This window comes from Scardinius erythrophthalmus (genome assembly GCF_964197995.2).
Source record: "Scardinius erythrophthalmus genome assembly, chromosome: 23".
Taxonomy (NCBI): Eukaryota; Metazoa; Chordata; class Actinopteri; order Cypriniformes; family Leuciscidae; genus Scardinius; species Scardinius erythrophthalmus.
In genome coordinates, this window is record NC_138243.1 from 27,722,384 (window position 1) to 27,746,675 (window position 24,292).

Consider the following 24,292-nt stretch of genomic DNA (forward strand, 5'->3'; position numbering starts at 1 on the left):
TGTTCCGAAGATGAAAGTCTTACGGGTTTGGAACGACGTGAGAGTGAGTAATTACTGACAGTGGGCGAACTGTCCCTTTAAATTTTGATCTATTCCTCAAACAAAGCTATCAAAAGGCTTTATTTAGCACGTGATATTGACAGCTTTTTGTCACTATGAACTGCTGTTATATAAACAATGCTGTTATATAGGTTTGAAATGACATGAGTGTGAGTAAATAGTTTTGGGTGAACTGTCCCTTTAAGGTTATTTTTGGTTTCTGTATTGAAAAAGACAACCTTATTGTGACCTCATTTTGGACTTTTGTCCCCTCAAGGTTTAAAAAAGCAAAGTTAATTTAGGTTAGCCTGAATTTCTTTCTATTTTTTGTCAGTCGAGGATGACTGAAGTCTCTCGCACAGCTTTAAAAAAAATACACCTCTGTTTAAAAATGTGGGGTCGGTAAAACATTTTTAAAAATATTTTTGAAAGAAGTCTCTTATGCTCAATATTACATTTATTACATCAATATTACATCAAAATTTATTGGATCAAAAATATAGCTAAACCAGTAATATTATGAAATATTATTAGAATTTAAAAGAACTGTTTTTTATTTAAATGTGTTTTAAAATGTCATTTATTTCTGTGATGCAAAGCTGAATTTTCAGCATCATTACTCCAGTCTTCAGTCACATGATCCTTCAGAAATCATTCTGATATGATGATTTGTTGCTTAAGAAACATTTGTTATTATCAATGTTGAAAACAGTTGTGCTGTTTAATATTTTTGTGGAAGCTGTTTAATTTTCAGGATTCTTTGATGAATACAAAGTAAAGAAAAAAAACATTAGAAATTTCATTTGAAAGTCATTACTGTCAAGTTCTTTTAAAAAAATAAAATAAAAATACATATACCTCAAACATTTGAATGGCAGTGTACATTCACCAAATAATGTTTAAATAGAAACATGAGTGAGTTCTCGCTCACACAAGGATTTCCATTTCTCTGATGTCACCAGAGTCAAACATGGATTGTCTCATCATGTAGAAACGTGTAATTCAGGATGAATGAGCATTGATGACGGAGAACAGCAGAAGGTGGTGGGGAGGGAGGGTGGGGTGTCGAGAGGGGCGGGGCTTGTCGTCCTTACATAATGAAGCTGCCCTGTGTGATGCTTCTCAGAGCGTGTGTTTGCTCAAACGTGAGTGTGTGCTGGAACGCCAGCGGAGCACGAGCGTCTCTCTCTCTCTCTCTGCAGGGGGCCGTAGGGGGATGTATTATTGATAGGGCACATTTGTTCGGAAAAAATAGGAAGGACACAGCAGCATGGATGTGACAGCGCTCCAACAGAACTACACGGGCAGCGTTTATACCTCGTTCTGCCAGGTAAAGGTCGCTCTTCTGTAGTGCTCTTCCCCTGCGGGGATGCATGATACTGTATATTGGTGACCATAGTTGGACCATAGTAGCTTTTTTTAACTATTGAAACTGGGTTGTGATGACATTGGCTTTTTTTTCCAATTTAAACCTTTTTAGTAGCATGCATGTTTTGATGGCTGATTGCACTTGAAGTGTGTATTATTTTAGATGATGTTAAATGTGAGCGCTGTTTGTTGTTGTTGTATCCATTTATAATATCAGCCAGTGTGAGTTAAAATATCTAACTTCTAGAGTTTATTTTCAGGAGCAAATTGGATATTGGTGATAGCATAAAAAATAATTTTCAGATATCCCTAAATGCATCCCTATTTTTTTGGCTCTTTCTGATTTTTGAGATGTTTTTATGCATCATAAAGGAAAGAAAATCTGGTGCATGTTAAGCCGTGTACATTGAGTTGAAGAATGCTTTCATGTGAAACGGTTGTTTGATGACATTTCATTCAGTGATGACAGTATAATTCCTCAATCATCACGGATTCTCTCGAGCTTTCTCAATGTAAACACTGAATCACTCCATGATCTCAGCACAGGCGAATCTCTGCTGATTCATAATAAAACACTGATGTTGGTTCTTGGCATGTAGAGGAAATGAACTACCACCAGCTCGGCCAGTTGTAGGCGTTGATGCTGAAGAGTGTAATTAACGCTTCAGTCTGATGCGGACCAGTTAGTTACAGTGAGTCTGATGGGATTGAATTATGGGTCTCATGGGAACGGTAATCTGACTTCACCAGATTTGACAGTCTGACATGCTTTTAGTATTAATCGTGCATGTATTAGTGCTAAATGTGATTTTTATCTTCTCTGATTTAAAAACAGAGTAAGCTCTCATTGATAAAAAATTTGTGTTTGCTAAAGAAGGCATCGATAATACTATTACTCGTGCTCAGGTTTAGGTATTTGTTTCAATCTCGAACTAGTTTTGGTGTGTATCTTGTACTGAAATGTTTGTGCTACAGAAATAATTGGTACTTCAAATTGTTGAGGAGAGAGGATCTTATTTTACAATTGTTGGACGTGAAATCTGCGGAAAACACCCAGAACACCTTTTGCGCATAATCACATTATTATTTTCATCACAATTAAATGTTTTTCCCCAGTTTTGTTTTAGTATTATATTCATATACTAGTATTAATATTTTGAATTCACTTTTGTTTTTATGTTTAGTTTTCATTTTAAATTTGATTGAAGTTTCAGTAATTTTATGTGCTTTTGTCACTTTTACTTTTATGTTTGTCCTTCACGTTTTAGCATTTTATACTGTATGTGTTGCATTTAATTTATTGCATCTCTTAGGTTTGATGCACATTTTTATTTAATGTGATGTTGCTGTTGATATTTGACTGTGTAATTTTTATGTAAAGCACTTTGAACTGCATTTTATGCCTGAAAAGTGCTATATACTTTTTTTTTTAGTGTTTTTATTTCAAGGCAGCATTTCTAATTTTCATTTAAGTTTTTTAATCTAATATTTATATTTTATTTCAATGAACAAAAACATTTTTAAATAGTTTTAGTAAACAATAACAGCACTGCTTTTCCTCTAGAAATTACTAGATATTTACTGTCATTTAGAAAATACTGTAATAAAGATAGTAGTAAAGGTAAAGTAAAGAACAACAAATACTACTATTGTAGAAATATACTATGTAAATGTAAATAATATTTCCCCCCCACATTGCAGGCATGGAAATTAGATATTTTTGTGGTAGTGAGAATTTGAGTTGAAATATGCTTAATTATCATCAAAATAATTTAAGAATGCAGGAAAAGACATGATGGTCATTAAGTATGCGTGTTTTTGAAAGGTTTCATGACATTCTCTCCAACACGTTTTGTCCAAAAGCATAATTTTCACTTGTTTTAATGATCTTTTATCTCCTCCACCAGCTTGAGGCCCTGAAGCAGCAGAACTCTCAGTATCAGGAGCGCATGTGAGTCTCCTCAAGTCCTGCTGACATGCACCCATGCATTTCCTCTTCACTGACTGTTTTATTATTATTCACTTAGACTTTTTCACACTTTCATTGATAGTGATAGAAGAAAGAGGACTGAAATGATAGGGAGGAGAGGAAAATGACACGATCAAGCCTCAAACGTATCCGAGCACGTGTGCTGACCACTAGACTACAGCTGCAACAATTAAACACTATTTAACATCTTTCAGCTGCGTCTTATTAAATTAATTGTCTGCTTAGTTGGAGATAAAAAGGATTTTGATCTCAATTAGTTGGGTAAGTACTATGGTACCATTGTGGTGATTTAAGTGAGATCAGCGAGTCACAGAATGACATCATGAGTCCACCTGTTCACAACAACTGATTTCTGTGTAACAAAAGGCGCAATGCACGTGTTCTGAGTCTGAGCTCACGCTCGCAGCATTTCACATTCAGGATAATCAATAAGAAAAATATGTAGGGCAGAACCTGATTTTATCCATTAGGAATTGATTGGATGGTGAAAAGTGTCTCTACTGTATATGAAAGTGTTTGAAAAATAAGAGGGTTTTGTGACCCGCTGAAAAGATAAATTCTAAATTTAATTTTAAATTTTAAATTAATTGCAAAAAGTGTCATTTACCTTTTTCACAAATTGTTTTGTGACTTTTCATAAGCACCATTTATTTGCTTATTTGCAACCAATTTGCTATTTCTTTGCAATAAATTTGTTTGCAAAATTAAGTAATTACAAATTGTTGCAAATTGTTTAACTTTTCATAAGCACCATTTATTTGCTTATTTGCAGCACATTTGCTAATTATTTGCAATAAATTTGCTTTCTAAACGAATTCATTCCAAAAATTGTAATTAAAAATTTTCTTAAAATGTTTCACTTTTTATATTTACGCAGTTTATTTTCTTATTTGCATTAAATTTGCTCATTTTGTTTGCAATTAATTAATTCTAAAAAATGTCATTTAAATTTTTCCCAAATTGTTTAACAAATTTTACTCAATTAGCTTATTTGCAGATTATTTTTAAACAAATTCGTTTGCAAAATGAATTAATTCCAAAAATAGTCATTTAAATATTTTCTTATGATCTTACACTTTTCATATTGCAATACATTTTTTTCCCAAAATTTATTTAAACATTTAAGCAGAAACCTTAGCTCAAAATGCTTTTGTGTTGGTGTAAATGGGGTCCGTTTTGAATTCATGTCGACTTTAAACTAAAGCAGCACTAACCGAAGCTCAAAGCCTTCGTAACTCAAGCTGATCCGACACGCGGCTGATCGGCGTGTCCAGCGAGTGACGGCTCCGGTGATGCGAGCCTCTTCTGAACCCTTGCGCTGAAGAGACTCTCAGCCCAACGCTTCAGAAGCGAGCGTCTCTCCTCCAGGGAGTTTTACGTAACCGCGTCTCTCCAACTACAGCTGCTCTTCTCCGCCTGTCTAATGGTCTCGACTCCACGTGAGTTCCCTTCATAAACGCTCTGCTGATCTTCTGACACTCATGAATATGTATCATGACGTAGCCTGTAATATTATCATTTTTTAAAAAGTATTATTTTTTTATGAAAAAAATAGTGTTATGCTTCATTAAATGCAGCATATTCTTTTTGAATCCATGGGAATCTTTTAGTCTGTAGTTTCATGACGCCGCATTTGTTCTCACAATTCTGTCGTGCGGGACCTCACTTTGATTTCCCGCTTGAGTTTCGAGCGTGCATGATTTGATTTATTCCTGCATCATAAATGCACTCTAGGTGAAAATAGATTGGCTCATTCGTTACACACGAGGAGGGTGACGGTGACCTTTCTGTTGTGACTTTGTGGAGCTCACGTTTTTACTACTGCTTTTTGGAACCAAATGCTCTTATTTTTCAAACGCTTGGTCCTAAAAACCCGTTAAAGGGTTGTGATGGAAAGGAAAGATGATATATTAAGCATGATGCATTCACTTGAGAGGAAAATGGAAGAATAACATGATTGACATCAGGGTGATTTGAAATTGAGGACTTGTCACTGGCATCAGAAAAAAAAAGAAAATCATAATGTATCATAAATACAAATAATAAAATGGTATTTTATGCTCAATTTGTAAAAAAGAAAAAGTCTCATCCTTACCAAGGCTGCATTTATTTGATCAAAAATACAGTAAAAACAGTAATATTGTAAATTAGTACTTTTTTCTATTGTAATATATTTTAAAATGTAATTTATTCCTGTGATCAAAGCTGAATTTTCAGCATCAATACTCCAGTATTCAGTGTCACATGAGAAATCATTCTAATATGATGATTTGCTGCTCAAGAAACATTTATGATTATTATCAATGTTGAAAACAGTTGTGCTGCTTCATATTTGTGTGGAATTCCCGATTTTAAGATTCTTTGATGAATAGAAAGTTTAGAAGGTTAGCATTTATTTGAAATAGAATAAACAACATTATAAATGTCTTTGCTGACACTTTCGATTGATTTAATGTATCCTTGCTAAATAAAAGTATCAATTTCTTAAAAAAAAAAAAAAAATGTTTTGAATGACATTGAAAGTCATCTAGAAGTTAAATTCATCCAGATAATTCATATACTGGAAAATACTAGTATGGTAATTGTAACATGTCCACTGTAGGCGAGATGAACTTGAACCCAAGTGCAGTTTATTGAAACAAAGTGACATAAAATATAATCCAAAACTGGCTTGACTGCGGCGTGACTACGGCTACGGCTTGACTTCGGCGTGACTGCGGCTTGACTACGGCTTGACTACGGCTTGACACAAGACTTGGCATGAACATAAATACACTCACCAACAGTAGGCTACAACATCAAAGCTAGACAAGGAACAATGGAAACATGAGGGCTATAAAGACACACAGACTAATGACTTAACAAGACATACCTGACCACAATGAACCAATAAACCAAGACAATTAACCAATGACAACATAGGACACATGACAAGGGAAGCCACATGGCAGGATCACTTGACAAACCCGGGACACATGACAAAACCAGGAACATGACAATGGGGAAACTACAAAATAAAGGACACAAAACAAAACTCAAAACTAGACATGACAGTAATATACTAGTCTTATATGATATTATAAGCATTACCTTTTCTTTATCTCTCTCTGTAGTGAGGAAGTAAAACTATCAGCCAATCAGAAGTCTCAGAGGCAGGACGAGAAAGGGATGTTGGCTCAGGAGTTGGACGTCTACACGCAGCAGGTGTTTATCTTTCTGTCTATTTAGACTTTTCCTGAAATGCTTTGCCCTCTGACATTCACAGTTGGTTCGAGGGATTGAGTTGTCATGTATCATGTTGTTTTTTTGGCAGCTTGATGACGAAGCTTTGACTAGCCATCTGGAGATTACAGAGAGGTAAGCACGTCTCTGACTCCGTATTAAGTTCATTCAATCAAATCAAAACATTAAAAGACAGCTCTGAGTGAAGCCTGCTGTTTATAACCACAGAAAATAATTAATATTTGTGTCTCAGTCAGTAAAAACAAGCATAAACACAGTGCTCTTACACTGGAAGTCTATGGGGAAAGACAAATTGGAAATTTTATGCTCGTGTTTTTGTTAACGTGAGAGTAGTGAATCTAGTGATGCAAGTATTTTCCCCATTCATTTTCTTCACAAGCATTCAAAAACCAAATTATCTGTGGTTATAAACACCATGTCACGGATGCTTTTGATGGTGCTTAATGGAGCTCTGTCTCAGTAATTGTTCAAATGAGAGCTGGATTTGAGATCACATGCACTCTGGAAGCTTTAAATGTCATTTCATCTCCCGGGAAATGAATACTTGCCAAAAAAAAAAAAAAAGCTTGTCAGTACATGTTCTTTAGAGATCAGTGTTTTATGATATACTAAGATCACCACGTCTAGAGAGATGATCTGTTTCCATGATTGCCGTTTGGTTGAACAACTCAAATAATGGTACTAGGTACAAGCTTTTGGCTTCAGATCTATTGTTTTCCTCCACCCTACTCTGCTGTCCCACTGAATGTCTGTTCATTTTTTGCATGTTTTTCTGTAAGCTTTTAATCTTCAGGGCTCCATTGGGAGATGTTCTCAGAGTGCATATGGCTTTTGTAACATGATTGTAAATCCAACAATGGGCTCCAGTTATAGTGAGCTCTTGTCTGTTCTCACAGAGAGAATTCCAATGCAGTGATGTCCGATAAAGACAAAGAGCTAGAGACACTACGAAATGAGGTAAGAGCTTTGATTCTTGAGTTTTATAAGTCTAACCAAACCTCTGGATCAACTATGTTTTATCAACTGTGAACTATGACTGAGTTGAACTTACTCTATGTACAAAGAATGCTTTTAGTAGATTAATTTCATATCAAAACAGTATGTATGGTTGGCACTTAATATTGTCAGATAATGGGATTTAATTTGCGATCTAAAGATGTTTTTTGTTATCCCAGATTGCAGTGCTGCGTGGGGAAAATGCCATGGCCAAGACGCTGCAGTCGGTCGTGACGTCTCTAGAGAGGGACAAAGCCCAGCTGCAGAGCCGAGTGAACAGCTTGGAGCAAAAGCTGGAGGGCCGGGAGACGGGGAACGGAGAGGAAATCATCTCAGGTCCGTCAGCGTATTTATATTTGGAACAGAATGACAGCGCTGCTTACTGTACTGTGCAATAAACTGCATACTGCTAGCTATTTATTTACTTTACTGATCAAAAGTCTTTTTAATTGTGAGATTTAAAAAAAAGAAATTTTAAGAAGTCTCTTATCCTCACCAAGGCTGCATTTGTTTGTTAAAAAATACTGTGGAATCCGTAATATTGTGAAATATTACAATTTAAAATAACTGTTTTCTATGTTATTATATTATTATTACGAAATGTAATTTATTAGCTTTTTATACAAAAAGATGAATTTTCAGCATCATTACTCCAGTCTTCAGTGTCTCATGATCCTTCAGAAATCATTCTAATATGATGATTTGCTGCTCAAGAAACATTTCTGATTATTATCAATGTTGAAAACAGTTGTGCTGTTAAATATTTAATATTTATTCTTTCTTCTGAAAATTGAATACATCCTTGTTGCATAAAAGTATTAATTTCTATAAAAAACAACAGCTGACCCAAAACTTTTGAACGGCACTGAATTTATTATTTAAAAGTACTATGCTAAATTGTTGTCACATGACCTCATCATGTTTACATTTTTGCATGTTGCAATCCAGTTTAATTCTGGAAATGCCGTCCAGTTATTTTTAATCCAATTATGTGTAAAAATATACTTTTATTGCAGAATGATCAAATAATGAGTTAATATTTATTATAAACAAGTTGAAATCGAAATTAAAAGTATTAGTCATATTAGTAATATACAAACAAGATTAATACGTATTACTCATAGCATTTCCAGTATGAAAAATGAATCCAAGTCGAATGTTTATTACCAAAATACAAGTCACATTATAATGTTTGAGTAATGTCTTTTAAATGGAAAACAAGATTACAAGCAGTTGGTTTAGTTCTATGGGAGCCCATTTCCACCACATAAGAAAAAAATCATGCTTTTGTAAATCATTATGTAGAAATTATGACAAACCGAGTCAACTTAAATGAACAAATCCTTCTGGACTACTTTTATGCAATTGTGACATACACTAACTCTCAGCACTGTTCTCACTGAACTGAAGACTGTTCGTTTGTCTCTCCTGTACAGTGGGTGATGCTGCTGTGGACCAACTGAGAGAAGAGAAAGAGTTTGCTGAGGGACAGGTATAACTCCTCTGTTCTGTATTTGTTAACGGTTTTAGGAAGTCATATGTGTGTAAATGTCTAAAATCTGCCATGTTTTCCTGCATGGATTAGATCAACTTCCTGAACTCTGTGATTGTGGACCTCCAGAGGAAGAATGAAGAACTAAAGGTGAAGCTGAAGAAAATGGTGTTGACCGAGTTCAACGGAAATGATGAAAATGATGAGTGAGTCCATTTGGGTTTCTAAATCTTCACTTGCCACTTTTCTGCCTAGCAGATCAGAAACTGGAGACAAATGCTTTGCCAACATATTGCAACTTATTTTAGTATCATTAGTTTTTATTAATATTTTGAATTGGTTTTATTTTTTATATTTTAAATGTAAAGTTTGAGTAATTTTGTTGTGTTTTTGTCATGTAAAAAATATGTATATATAGTTTTTATAAAATTTTATTTCATTTTATTTTTTTTATTTTAGTATTTTATTTTATGTATAGAAATTAGAAATGTTAGAAATGAATTTAAATGAAATTAGAAATGTTACTTTGACGACTAGCTAAAATAAATGTGTATATAAATAATATTTTTTATTTCAGTTTTTATTTTAATTGCAAGCAATTATTTTTTTTAAATTGTTTTAGTTTTAATTTCTCTCTCTCTCTCTCTCTCTCTCTCTCTCTCTCTCTCTCTCTCTCTCTCTCTCTCTCTCTCTCTCTCTCTCTCTATATATATATATATATATATATATATATATATATAACCCTGGCACTTGGTCACGTTGTACATACTTAACATGCATTGCACTATTGTCACTATTACTGTTGTTTTCTTCGAAAAGGGTTTGTCATAATACAATTTTTTTGTTTATCCTCTTTCTCTTAAGTCTTGGTAAGGAAAAAAAGAAGAAGAAAGCCCCACCACGCGTTTTCTGCGACATCTGTGACTGCTTCGACCTGCACGACACGGAGGACTGTCCCACGCAAACGCAGTCCCCAGACTCGCCTCCGCACACCACGTACCACGGCGCCCGCAGCGGCGAACGACCGTACTGCGACATCTGTGAGGCGTTCGGTCACTGGACAGATTCTTGCAACGATGACCAAACCTTCTGAACTTCTCTTCAACCCCTCCGCCTGGCTATGCACAGATCGCTTTCAACCAGATTATTCGCTATTTTTCTACACAGCGTATATACATTCGAACCTCTTGTACATTCCTTGAAACGTATCCGTCCGTATGAAGGCTAAGGTATGCTGCATTGATGGAATTTGAATTATGAAGATGAGAGATATTTCTATATGTTATTAATACCGTTTTGTGTGTTTCATAAGTTTTTGATCCACTAATGAATTACCAGCAAGGAAAAATAGGCACGGTTTAATGATACTTTGCTGTGTATTTAAAGCTGCTCTGTGTAATTTCTACTCCCCCAGAGGCACAAAATGGAATTGCAACAATTTCCAAACAGGTTTCTCAAACACTCCTTTTCTTCCATTGTAGCTCCGCCCCCAAACTCACGCCATTGGTTGAGTCAAAAGTTGACATTTCGGACGGCTCAAACAAACAGCGATGTTTTGAAAGCGCCACAGATTGTGTTCGAAATGGTATACTCGCACACTGCAAACCGCTCAGTTTACTCTGAATACTGCCCACGATGTTTTTAAATAGTATATGAAACGGTACACATTATGCAAGCCAAGAAAATTTTGTTAAAAATCATAGCTTCCAGTTTTTCTGTCAAACATAAAATCGACTCAAGACGAGCACACTGCATTATGTGATTGATTTTAAACTGCACATTTTCACCCAGGCATTCTAAGCATACTGAAATTATTCATACTATGCACAATATAAATACTATATACTGCAGAAACATTCCCAGCAGTATGGTAGTATGCTATTGCGAACATAGTTGCACTTTCTGGTAATTCACCCTACGAATGGTTTACTTACAGTTGTATCTGCACATTAAACCAGGATAGAAGATTTTAATGAATAAAAAATACACACTTCAGCTTAAGGAACTCATAACGGACTGTTATCACAGGCACAAAACCGTATGACCAGTGCACCAAACTAAGCTGAGGCTAACATCTATTAACTTATTGCACTTCTCACTTTAAAGTATACAGCACATGAGTTTAACTGCCATTCTTTGAAACTAAGTTATTCTTTTTTACTGTTAAATGTCAGACATATAGTCATGATATTGTCAAATGAATGGCTTTTTATGTGTATTTTTGATGTTATGTCCTGTAGATTTCAGGCCTATTCACACCAAGTCCGAATTTTTGGCACACGAAAAAAAAAAAGATTTAACTTTTTGTTGTATACGGACACAAGATTGATTTATTTAAATTGATCAAATGCCGTTTTTTCAGGTATCCAAACTTTTCAGAAAAACTCTGTTTTGGTGCAAAAAATGGTTAGCAAATATTCATGCATTTTAGTCACTTCAAACTTGGTGTGAAAAGACCTTTTGCTAAAGCACAACTTTTAAGCACAAAATCATATTGTATCTCTTATTATTGATGTAATATTAACAACAAAGTTTATTTAGAAACCTAATGAATTGCAAGTGTTAGAATTGGTAACCTGCAATGACCTGGTGCACAAGATTATATTAAATATGTATAATATTCATGATTATTCCCCTTATGTTTAAATTAATTTGATCAGAAAATTTTGCATTAAGTGCAAATATATGGTCTGTTTTTACTGAAATATTGTGACAGTCTTTAACTATTGTACTGTTTCATGTACTGTATATTCACGTGAACTCAATACAAACATTGAACAAATTTTACTTGTCATTGTCTGGATACATTTGAGCCTTCACTTTCATTCTGTGAAAAGCATTTAGTCATTCATTAACATAAAATAACAATTCTAGCCACAGTTCAGGGGTGTTTCTGTGTGGTTGCTAAGGTGTTAACTATGTTGCTAAGGTGTTTGGAGTATCTTCCCTCAAGTCTCTCAATTTCATGCAAGGGTGATCACCAAATTCCCATCCTACAACTCCCAAATAAAACAGAAGGGGCCCAGTCAATAATTCATGTCTCTTTAAAATGCTGCCTGATTAGACCAATCTGAACCCCACAAAAATAGTAACTTTGATTAGAATTTGATGCTTTTTTTCTACATAAAAAATATGATTAGGTGCAATAAAAGCAACACTTAAGTGTTTTCTTTCCACTTATTTGAAACAACACTTCAAAGTCAAATAGCCCAAAATCTCAAAATTGACTGATGCATGAAAAAAGCGTTTTAGTCTGTAAATCACATTATGTTTGAGGAATGTCTTTTAAGTAGGAAACAAGATTACAAACAGTTGGCTTAGTTCTATATGAGCCCTTTTCCACCACAAAAAGAAAAAAAAATCATGCTTTTGTCAATCAAAATGAAGTCGAATGAGTTGTAGGATGAAAAGTTTAAATTTTGACAGTCATATTTATGAGATAAAGACATTTTCGATTTATGCATAATTTAGTATGCCATAGTTGACCTTTTATCTCATAATTGACTTGTAATAATTTTGACTTAGTGAGACACAATTTCGACTTTTTATGTCACAAATTATGCTTTAATATAATTCAGTATGTCAGCATCGGGTCATTATCCATGACAGCCAAAAGTTTTATCAAACAAATTATTTATGTTTTGTGAAAGGCAGAAACTTATACGAGCTCACGAGACAGACAAAAAAAAAAAAAAAAAAAAATTACCGTTTAAGTGGCTAGAAAAGCGCGCGCACATGAGGACGCCGGATCTGAGGTAAGACACTTCACGGCGAATTTTAAATGTTATGGAAACATAATAATGTAACATTTATGAGTAAAGGTGCGGTAATATTTACATTTGTTCGACGAATTTCCGTGGGCGGAATCCAGAGAGCGACATTTTTCCCAAAGTAGGCTAACGGACCGTCCCTGAACAGGCCTATTCAGTACAACATTTGAATTCAGTAACGGATTAGTTGAATCAAGTATTATATTTGATCTACCTCTCTTTCTCTTTATAATACTTTTGTGTTTGGCAGATGATTTTAATCAAAACGTTCGTATCAATAACATTTCGGCAACTATGTTGTACAAGATCGCGCGTGGTAATGCGGTAAAACGTCGTTAGGGGGCGTGCAACATCAAATAAATATACTTCAAATTGAATAAACGGTTCTCAACCTTTTCGATTTTTAATAATCTTCAATTTATTTATTTTTTACCATCAAAAAGTATATAAATACTAAACTACATCATATATAATACTATAAACTCCACAGCCTTCGATGTGTTAACGTTTTTTATTAAAACAAATGTAATATGCTAAAAACAAGCACTAATGATGGAATAAATAAAAGCAAAATTAATCAACTGTACAAGACAAAATCATTTCAAGAAATCATGGTCCCAATGTACCTAGAGTATTTCATCATTATGAGTTCCTTGTACGTTAAATCAGATTAAAGTCAAAGCGGATTCATTGTTGAAAACGACCATTTAAAAACTGCCAGATTGTGTTCAGTGAAGTGGATTTATCGTCCATCGATCAAGATTAAAGTTCCAGCTCAGCTGGTTTGGAAATGAGGTATATTGAGTCGTTTTGACATGTAACAAATATTCTTCCTTTTAAAAAAACAAAATAAAACAAGCCAAAAAAAAAAAAAGTAAAAATGCACACATCATTGAGCCAGAAGGCACACAAACCAGTAGAGAATCTATGGACAAACCAAGCACCTGCACTATAACCATACAACAACCTTTGCAAAGTAGTTAGAAAAACAACTAGTAGACTCATTTAATTAAATAATAAAAGACTTAAAACGAAAATGATGACAGCAGCAAATCCACCTTTCATCTTGACAAATCTATGCAGTGCATTGACTCTTGTTACTGTTATACTAACGCTGTATGTCGTGCATGAGTTTGATGGAGCGAGGCTGCAGGTGTCTCACAGGATCAGGTCAGTCTTTCGGCCTCAGCACAGTGACGTCTGCAAACGCCCACTCCAGGTGAGAAGATGAAGAACAGGGCGAAGCTCTACTTGAAGATCAGGAATGGTTTGTTGAGTGTGGGATGCTTTTCCTCATTGGTTTGTGACAGTGACGTGTTTAAAATATGTGGGAGCAAACTAGTCAGCTTTAGTCATCCAAGTCCTGAGAAGATGATTCTACTTTGCTTTTCTTTGTGGGTGGAGAACCATCTTCACTTTCCTAAAACACACACAAACAGAACATTTGGTCATTTTCTCACCCTCAAGTCATCTCCAGTTTCTTCTGTTTTGAAGGTAAGTGATGCTTTCACCTGAGTGTTTGTCGAGGTGTCTGATGGGGACTCCTTCTCCTCTAATAACTGAGCATCTTTTTTGCTTGTTGAGGTCTCTGAAGGGGTGGAATTCCCTGTAAAAAATAAAACACAACTGTGATACATCACATTTATTTCAGCTGGTAGAACTCAAGATACAGCGTTTCAAATACCATCTATACCAGGGATTCTCAACTCTGGCCCTTGAAATCCACTTTCCCGCAGAATTTACCTCCAACCTTGATTAAACTCAGCTTTCTGCAACTTTCTAGTAATCCTGAAGACTGAAGCTGTGTCTGAAATCGCCCCCATGCCCTCATTCACTATTCCCTGTAATGTTACTCCACTAATATAGTCCACTTGAAGGAGTGAATGAAAACAAGTGAGTGAATTCAGACACCAAAGGCTGCTGCTTTTGTGTAGTTTATGCTTGCTGTTAAATAATCATTTGAAACTTAGCAAACTGGCAGCTCCAGTAGTAATGAAAAGATTTATCTTTAGCTCTGTCATGGAAACTAGCTAGCCTGGTCCTACCAGACTCTCGTACATTTCATTTGTACAGAGAGTCTGGCCACTCTCCATTGACAAGCGTTAACTTCCTTGAAGGCGGGTTCTCTGTTGAAGTTTAAAACTATTGGATCTGCCCAGAGCCACTCTGGATCTTCCATAACCAATCGCTAACGTTTGGTCGTGACGTAACCTACAACTCAAACTAGCGCACAACCCCAACATCATTGTTCTCAGCCACTCCCTCTGTTCGGACCGCCAAAAAATTGGCCGGAGAAAACCCAAGAATATACCGCAAACCCAGACGGAGTACTGAAGGAAAATGAAAATTGAGCGGAAGTACGTAGGAGGGCGGAGCCAGGCTAGAAACTAGCATGTATAAACCTAAATTAAACAAGGAAAATACCTGTTTGATATGACGCTGTAGCCACATTGGACCAGCAGTTTGGAAAGTGGATGCATAATGCACAGTGCATTATGGGTATTCTCTAGCTATTGAGCATTATGGGAATGAATGAGTGCACTTGATAACGTCCACTATGGTTTCGTACACCACTACAAATAGATTTACTCTCAAATAGTGCCCTATTTAAGGGTACGGGGGTGATTTCAGGCAGAGCCATTGATTAGCTTGCGCAGGTGCGAACCTGAGAACCCCTGATCTATACGATAAAGTCAAGCTCCTTTAAAGGTGGGGTATGTGATTCTCTTTTTTGGCCATTTTTTCAAAATCACTTGAAATCCTATTGCTAACCCACTTAAAGCCACTGAGTTAGAAGCACTGAAATGAAAATTAAGCAATTTAATCATCTGTGGAACGGGCAGGACTCGAAAAACTCCAGCCAATCATTTCCAAGACCACCTAGAATCATTGGACAGTAAGTGCGTCAATCAAACGGTCGTACCATACCCCCCTCCCCCTATCCATGTCCATGTTCTTCGAATGGGTGGAGTCAAAGGAAAGAAGGTAGGACCATTTGAGTTGTGTATTTTCAAAATCTGCCGGCCGTTTTGCAAATCACATACCCCACCTTTAATATTATGTGAACACAACATTAGAAAGCCTTAGAGATCTCAAAAAGCCTTAATACATTTATTTGTGCAAGCATGAGATTTATTTGAGTGATCACACCTTTGTCAGGGGATGGCATGTGTTCTGTCTTGCACTTGTTTCCATCAGCGTGAGCAGCAGTGGCCTCTGGTGTCGGGCTCGTGCTACAGCTGTTCTCCATCTTCACCGGAGAGGAATCGGCTATCGAGCTCTGATTACTGTTCTCATCTATAGTGGAAACCGCAGCTTGACATTTAAGGGTCGGTACTGTCAACTTATGTTATGCACATCCTTAAAATCTTGGCTTGGTTAAAGGATTAGTTCACTTTCAAAAAATGTCTTGCTGATGATTGACTCACCCCGATGTCATCCAAGATATCCATGTCTTTCTTTCTTCTGTCGAAAAGAAATTTTTTGAGTTTTTGAGGAAAACATTCCAGGATTTTTCTACACAGAATGGACTTCAATGGCAGCCAACTATACCAATGTTCAAGTGTCCGTCTCAATGCAGCTTCAAAGTCTCGACACGATCCCAGTCGAGAAATAAGGGTCTTATCTAGCGAAATGATCGGTCATTTTCTAATAAAAAAAATATATGTATATATACTTTTTAACCACAAATGCTCGTCGTGTACCATCTCTGAGATGTGCTACACATTGCGTCATCGCGTTGGAAAGGTCACGCTTCACGTCATCTATCCAAGTTATTTGTCTGTGTACTCCGGTTCAAAAAGGTAGGAAAGGGCGAAAAATTTCATCTCATTTTCTCCTCCAACTTCAAAATCGTCCGACATCTTTGTTTTTAATTTATTATTATTATTTTTTTTTTCGTGACCTTTCCAACGTGATGACGTAATACGTGGCGCATCTCAGAGATGGTACGAGATGGGCATTTGTGGTTAAAAAGTATGTATATATATATATTTTTTTAGAAAATGACCGATCGTTTCGCGAGATAAGACCCTTATTTCTCGACTGGGATCGTGTTGAGACTTTGAAGCTGCACTGAGACGGACATTTGAACCTTCTTTGAACATTGGTATAGTTGGTTGCCATTGAAGTCCATTCTGTGTAGAAAAATCCTGGAATGTTTTCCTCAAAAACCTTAATTTCTTTTTGACTGAAGAAAGACATGGATGACATCGGGTGAGTCAATTATCAGCAAAAAAAATTTTGAAAGTGAACTAATCCTTTAAGAGACACTTCCTCTGACTGACCGTGCATGTCCATCATTCCCGGAGAGGAACTGTTCTCTGGAGTCGTCAACTCCGATCCGTATTTCTCCTCTCTGCCCTTCTTCTTTTTGTTCTTCTGTAGAGCAGACAAGAGGCCAGACAAAATATTGATGAACTACAACTTCATAAAAGGAAACAGTACAAAATATTCGCACACTTACATCGTCTGACTTCGGTTCAGTCACTGGAACCCATTTGAAGATGCGCAGGGAAGTGTCTCCAACCGTCACCCATTTTTTCTCCCTGTAAGTAGTTAAAGCAAAGATCTAAAGCATGGAAAAAAGTACTTCAATGCTTATAGATTTGACTACTGGTTAACATCATCCAATAGATCAGTAACATCAGCAGAAATGGAAAATCATTTAAGAGGAACTCACATTCTGATTTGAAAAGGCAAATATTTTAATTGGAATAATGATGAATTGTGCACAATAAGACCTGGAATGCTTATTAAAAATTGAAATGGGTCATTACTAATTTTGCCTTGCATTTAAGTAAAATATACACTTAAATGAACCTGACATAGCATTCCATTTAATATATGATGATAGCAAGTGCCATATGCAGCACAAATAATATATGAAATGAAAATAGATAATAAAAAAAAGCACATTAAAAAGTCATATCCAATAAAAAGAGATAAATAATGTAATCAAAATGCCTGTGATTACATTATTGTACAAGAAAAACAAGGTAAAATGTTGTGCTTCATATCATCAAATCCTTGCACTTGCAATCCTTGACCGAAATGAAAAAAAAAAAAAACAACAACAACAGGCAAACATTAGTCTAAATGTAAAAATGTATAAATATAACAATCTTACAAAAGACGTCTTTTACATGTATAATGTTGATAATGAAATATTTCAGGCATGCAGTGCTAACTTCCCTGTCCCAGCCCCCACAGCGCTCCATGTGTTCAGTTTTATTTGATGTAAAGAGACTCTGAGCTGCATTTCAACTCGCAGTGTGTTACAGCGACTGTGACTCTCGCGTGCACAGGTGAGTTTGTCTAGTCTTTCATCCCCCAAAACGCACAGATGTTACACATTCACAGTGCGCCAAACTGCATTGAGAAATGGCTTCATGTGACTGCAACGAAATGGCTTCTGGGTTCAACCCACTTCATCTCCATCAGAAATCCCCCCCCAAAACATTCATTTTTAGTGTATGGTGTCGGGTGCGCGCACAGCACCTGGCGTGCGCTCGAGTTCACTTGGAAATTGCGCTCAAAAATGACCCATATAATTTCACTTTCTGTCCTTCTCGTTTGTTCTTTCTGTCTCCTCCCCCACAAGCGCATTTTTTTCCTCTCCGGTGGAACAAACAGGGCTTTTCCCGCGATCTTACCATTTTCGCACTTTATCAATAGCGGCCATAACGCGTTTGATGTCATCTTTGGCTCTGCTCCGGGTCTCCGCGCGCACTGACCTGCCAGACATTCCCGCCACTCGATAATATTTTTAAGCTCGCCGGCAGTTCATACACACACACACGCGCGCGCACACACACTCGCATACAGTGAACGCTGGGCCGGGAGCGCGCCTGCGCCAAATACACAACGAGCGAGTCCTACAAAACTCGATTCAAAGTCTTTTGTTCTTTCGGCGTGTTGTGCAATAATTAACGAACACTTTAAAACGTTGTTTTTAATGAATGGGTTTGTTTGTCAGTTGGTAGCTACTTTTGTACGTTTATAGAACACGTACTTTTTAATTCAATATTTCATAACGACGTTTCTATTTCAATATTAAAATCCATGTTAATATCTGTAGACATTTTATATGTCTATATAAGACTTTAAACAATCATAACAATTATTGATATTATCTTTTAACAGTATTAAATTAAGATAGGCTACTAAATACTATAACTAAATCCATAATAATATTTTATTTGATATTACTACTTATCAATATGAATTATTATATAATACAATATTATATTAATACAATACAAATAATAGCAATATTAATGTTTTGTTATACACATATACTTGCCTTAACTATTGTTCAATTACATATGTGTAGGCTACTTGAAAAAGTGAAGGCATATATATATATATATATATATATATATATATATAACCTATGTATTAACTGTGATTTAAAATAGTTTTTTATCATGGAAAAATATAGCAAATATGACAACAATTCAGTGATAGAGATAAAACAATAAAAAGTGTGTCATCGAATATTTGCATATAGTGTTAATTTAAGTACATTTTTAAATTAAATAATCAGACAGAGAACTAGAAAAGACATTTATTAAAGTATTACTGATGACATCTGTGGAGGTGACTATTTTAAATAAATAGACAGTCTAGTCTAACGGCAAGGACAGAATATTGCTAAATATTATAAATGTTTATGAAGATTGTCACAAATGGGTGCTTACATGAATATGCAGTAGCAGCTATTGTTTACATCAGAATAAATATTATGAATTATGAACTATGTGACTTTTTTATGTCAAAACTACATAGTGAAAATCCACTTGTTTAAGAGACATTAGCTGACACTGTAACAGAACTATGATTGTACTTCTCACTGTCCTCATCCTCCATTTTCTTTCCAAGAAGTTTCATGTAGAGTTTCTTGAGGGATCCACTGAACGCAGGGCTGGAAAAATAATAAACGATGGGATTGAGCACACTGTTAAAGTAGGTAAAGCAAACAGTGGTGTAAAAAGCCACATTTGCATCACGGAAAAAGTGGCACTCGGTATGCCAGCTCTTCAGCACCCACACTGCGATACGAGAGACGTTGCTTGGGAAGAAACATATAATGAAAACCAGAGCAACTGCTAAAATAAACTGCACTGCCCTCTTGATTTTGCCCTGTGTGTCCACTGTCTTGCTCTTGAGTTGCCACGTAATACAAGCTGTACAATAGATAACAATGCACGTGGGCACAAAGAACTGGATAACGTAGAATGAATTGTGCCAGTCAGACAATGCGTTGTGTCCCAAACATATGTTGAAGCTCTCGCACTGTGTACGGTTGTTTCGATAATAGAAATGTTTGTCTGTTAACAGATAGGCAGTCATGGCTATGATGAGACCCCACAGGCCAACAGAGACCCATAGGGCGTAGCGCAGACCCATGCGGTTTATGCGGTTGTGAGGGTGGACGATCTTCAGGTATCGATCAACAGCGACAGCAGTGAGGAAGAAAATACCAGCAGCTCTGTTGGCGGCCAGAAGAAACAGCAAAATACGGCAGAAAGCGTCTCCGTAGACCCAGTCCTTGCCCCTGAGGTAGTAGTCGGCTCTGAAAGGAAGGCAGAAAAGTACCACAGAGTCCGCCACAGCCAGGTGAGCTAGATAAATAGAATTGGGCTTCCAGGTGTCCTTGTGGAAGAAGAACATCGAGAGGGCGAGGACATTCCCCATAAGGCCAAGAATGAATTCGAAGAATAGTATAGGAGGTAGGACTTCGTCCAAGATGGGTGCATCGAAAGCGCAGCACTTTGAGGAGTTGTCCATGATTCTTATTCTGCTGTAAAACCAGCCGAGAGTCGGAGAACTTCAGATCTTTATTGTTTGGTCTTGAATATGCCAATGATTCCCCCAAGACTTGGTCTTAAAGATGTTTGCTCCAGAGGCGTGGCTATGTGTGGACAAGGGTGGGCAGTGCCCATCCAATTGGAAATCAGTCAAATTAATGTTTTAGCTTAGATTGGCTTTTATATTTCTTTCTAATTTTTTATTGGCTATTAAGGTCTCTATTTAGAAGAGGCGTAGTCGGGAACCTAAACAGTCACTGTTTAATGCGGGTACAGAACCTCTTCATTCAAACAGTGCAGGTAGACGGTGCACTTATTTTAAAACCTACCAACGTAATTTACACACCTATTTTTGTTGAACCATGTCTAGACTTGTTGATCAAATCTTTCTTGTTTCAATTGATTTTAGTTGTGTACTATATTTGGCCTCATATGAGGAGATACTTATGTAGCTGAATTGTCGTTACACAGCGGTGGAATAAGCGTCATTTACCCTTCGCTCGGTATTGCTATGGACTTGCAGCAAGTATATTTAGTTAAGTCCTAATTAATGTTTTATTTTGCTAGGTTATGATGTAATCAGTGCCAGTGTCAGTGCTGGACATTTTGCTTCATCTGTGGCAGATGGTTGGGTAAGTTACTCAGAAAAATCCATTACAGCTTACTAATTACTTCTCTAAAATAGTAATATGATTGCTTATGCAACTGAAGACACATTACTAGCAATTTTACTTTTAAATAAAACCCCTACTAACAATTTTGTACTAGAGGGAAAACAGCTTTTACTGTAAAAGCAGTGTGTCAATGATTGTATTTTCTTGTATATGCATGTGTTCACAAGTATATGTGTGTTCCTGAGATGAGTCTCATGCTCTGTTAAATTGTTGATCTTACAGAGAAGGGATGCTGCGATTAGTTTTTTTTTGTAGACGATACCAATTACTGATTTCTTGTCATCTGAATCAGTCGATGTAGATTCCGAATCATATTTTTAAGCTTTTAACATAAGCGCTATCATAACCTTACATACATGTGTAAGCTCATGATCACTGTTAGCTGAATTTCAATTGTAATACCAGCTGTTGCATAATTTATGTTGATAATGATATCGTAGATTATTTGATATTCAAATGAACAATCACAAAAATATTTGTTTTAGTTTAATAACTTTTAATTAACCCAATAAAAAAAAAAAAGTGTGATGCGATGCCCATATATTCAAGCATTACATTGTAATTTTCCCTGTGATGGTAGTGTTCCTCATCTCTCATACTGTCTACATGTGACTGTCCTATAAAAATAAAGGGGAAAAAAATCATTTTATAAAAGAAGATTGTTTTTCCTGGCAAAATGTTATTGAATTTTTTTTTCTTAACAAGCATACATGACTTTATTTGCCCACCTCACATCCAGATGCCCACCCCCGGGTGTCATCTTCGTAACATCACTGGTTTGCTCACATGCAAAGGGTGTAGCTGTAAGCATCTGCATGGACAACAACCCCAGGTGTGGTTGGTAAATGGTCTCAAGGGGCATTTGTGCCTCTTATGGAGTTAATAATCATATGTGATCTGTTCATGTTTTTGCACCTTTTTCAGGGAATGGCGTATATTCTCCCTTCCAATTGTTTCCATCAGTGTGAGCAGGAGCGATGGACTTGTGCTACAGATGTTCTCCATCCTTACTGGAGAGGAATCAGCTTTTATGCTCTGACTGCTTTTTGCATGTAAGGAATGAAACACCAAATCACATCTGAGTGAATGAATAGAGTGCAACAGTTGGGTTCCGGAACTAAAAACATAGGGAAATTGTTTTAACTTATATAAACCTTTAAAAACAGACCTACTGTGAGCTATGAGGTTGTTAATCGAAGATATTTTGCTTCTGTCGAATCCGTCAGCCAGCATTATCTCAACTTATTCTAATAATCATGTTGAACAGTGGAATTCTTGGTGAAAAATGTACTCGGTTACTAACATACCCTCGGTTCCCTGAGAGTAACGGGAACGAGTATTGCGTCACTAGACGCTATGGGAAAATTCCTTTTCTCGAGAATATTGAAGCCTTTAATTTAAAACGCAATGCAGCTGCACAGCCAGCACAGTGCAGAGCTGTATAGCGTGCTGATTGGCTGGGCTGTGGGAACTGCACAAAGCTATGGCGAAGTGGCGAGGACGTGCAAACCTATCAGGGCGCTTCCTGCCTCGCCGAGCGTGCCAAACCCGCCAGAATGGGTGTGACTACTGACTATATAAGCGGTCCATTTCGCCATAGGAATCAGGTTAAATCGACTGAAGCGACAGTACCTGAACGTGAAGCTTAATAGCACGGCTGTCTACGCAATACTCGTGCCCGTTACTCTCAGGGAACCGAGGTTATGTTAGTAACCGAGTACGTGCCCTTTCGAGAACGGTTCACTCATATTGTGTCGCTAGATGCTATGGGAACCCATTTCAAAAAGCTGTGCTATTAGCTGACAACTTCACTCTGAACTACCATCTGGGGCTGTGAAGCTCGAGGCTTATATAAGAACTAAAAGTCAAAATCCAACGGGGACCGGACCAATGTCGGAGCCCACGAAGGGATACCTAGAGGTTTGGGCCCTTCAGGGGCCAAGATCTCCCAGAAAGAAAGGACATGTGCCTGCAGAGCCGGCACTTCCAAGTTGTAAAATCTTACAAATGTGGACGGCGAAGACCAAGTGGCCGCCGCACAAGTGTCTTCAATTGGTACGCCACTGGACCATGCCCATGAAGAGGCCATGCCCCTTGTGGAATAGGCCCTGATGAAGGCCCATTGAGGCGTAGGCTAAAGAGATAGCGTCCGTTATCCATCGTTACAATCTCAGCTTCGTGACCGGGAGCCCTTTGGTGCGGCCGCCGAAGCATACAAAGAGCTGTTCCGACTGTCTGAACTAGGGGTGGGCGATATGGCAAAAATATCATATCACGATTTTTTTCAGGAAAATCACGATTAACGATTTTATCACGATTCTTTTTATGTTGGTTTTACTATTTTGTGACTTAGCATTACAGGCAATCTAATGTCCATATTCTAAAAACAAAACCTTAGGTAACAAAATAAAAAATAAATAAAAAAAATGGCAGACAGGGGCAAAGATAAAAATATTTGTCATTATTTTCTTTGTTATTAAATATTAAGATCACAGATACACATTACACATACACAACTTAATATACAAATTAAATAGGCTAAACAGTGCTTTATATTTTCAGCTACAGTAGGTGTATTTAACAGTAGCATTGAAGAAAGTAATTAAATGAACAAATATGAAAATAAAACAAAACAGACTTCACTGTATAAATTAAACATTGATACTTATTAAAGCTACTATTAAAGTTATCAGTCAAGAGCATTGAGTGATTTTCTCTTTGCATTTTGTTGTTTTATTAACATTAAAGGGATAGTTCTCCTAAAAATTCAAATTATCATAATTTACTCTCTCAAGTTGATTTAAACTCGAATAAGTTTCTTTCTTCTGTTGAAAATAAAAGTTATTTGGAAGAATGTGGGTAACCAAACAGTTGATGTACCCCAGTGTGATTACCATAGTATAGCCTAT

General features: G+C 36.6%; 3 protein-coding genes across 7 annotated transcripts in view; 1 reads left to right on the forward strand and 2 right to left on the reverse strand.

Annotated features, from left to right (window-relative positions):
* clip1b (CAP-GLY domain containing linker protein 1b) overlaps window positions 1-11,907 on the forward strand; it is a 76,720-nt gene extending 64,813 nt beyond the window's left edge. For 2 of the 3 annotated variants that reach the window (XM_081354886.1, XM_081354885.1), the window contains exons 15-22: window positions 3,315-3,358; window positions 6,511-6,601; window positions 6,711-6,754; window positions 7,537-7,597; window positions 7,816-7,972; window positions 9,073-9,128; window positions 9,222-9,334; window positions 9,993-11,904. In XM_081354886.1, the coding sequence (XP_081211012.1) occupies window positions 3,315-3,358; window positions 6,511-6,601; window positions 6,711-6,754; window positions 7,537-7,597; window positions 7,816-7,972; window positions 9,073-9,128; window positions 9,222-9,334; window positions 9,993-10,221 (795 nt within the window). In that variant the 3' untranslated portion in view covers window positions 10,222-11,904. Of the gene's footprint in view, window positions 1-3,314; window positions 3,359-6,510; window positions 6,602-6,710; window positions 6,755-7,536; window positions 7,598-7,815; window positions 7,973-9,072; window positions 9,129-9,221; window positions 9,335-9,992 lie in introns of all 3 variants that reach the window. The other variant, XM_081354887.1, reaches the window with a different exon arrangement.
* A 1,388-nt stretch (window positions 11,908-13,295) lies between these two features.
* Window positions 13,296-18,774, reverse strand: LOC308683981 (B-cell CLL/lymphoma 7 protein family member A-like). Of its 3 annotated transcripts, none has more exons than XM_081354929.1 (6): window positions 18,553-18,774; window positions 17,364-17,445; window positions 17,185-17,278; window positions 16,049-16,195; window positions 14,410-14,504; window positions 13,296-14,318 (listed from the first exon to the last, which is right to left on the reverse strand). In XM_081354929.1, the coding sequence occupies exons 1-6, from the start codon at window positions 18,642-18,644 to the stop codon at window positions 14,247-14,249; spliced, it is 582 nt and encodes a 193-aa protein (XP_081211055.1). In that variant the 5' UTR covers window positions 18,645-18,774; the 3' UTR covers window positions 13,296-14,246. The 3 variants fall into 3 exon arrangements, with proteins under 3 accessions (XP_081211055.1, XP_081211056.1, XP_081211057.1); XM_081354930.1 differs by having other exon boundaries at window positions 18,027-18,725; XM_081354931.1 differs by lacking the exon at window positions 18,553-18,774 and adding an exon at window positions 18,088-18,338 and having other exon boundaries at window positions 17,364-17,441.
* A 928-nt stretch (window positions 18,775-19,702) lies between these two features.
* Window positions 19,703-20,689, reverse strand: LOC308683975 (hydroxycarboxylic acid receptor 2-like; the record flags this gene model as incomplete). The annotated part of the gene is made up of 1 exon (XM_081354923.1): window positions 19,703-20,689. The coding sequence occupies one exon, from the start codon at window positions 20,687-20,689 to the stop codon at window positions 19,703-19,705; it is 987 nt and encodes a 328-aa protein (XP_081211049.1).
* Window positions 20,690-24,292: the final 3,603 nt, after the last annotated feature.

Bases quoted from the DNA above. Each gene is read 5' to 3' on its own strand.
- LOC308683981 (XM_081354929.1), bottom strand. From the start codon at position 18,644: ATGTCTGGCAGGTCAGTGCGCGCGGAGACCCGGAGCAGAGCCAAAGAT. The intron at 17,279-17,363 runs GTAAGTGTGCGA...TCTGCTCTACAG, and splicing joins CTGAACCGAAGTCAGACGAT to AAGAACAAAAAGAAGAAGGG. The intron at 16,196-17,184 runs GTCAGTCAGAGG...TTTCCACTATAG, and splicing joins GGGAATGATGGACATGCACG to ATGAGAACAGTAATCAGAGC.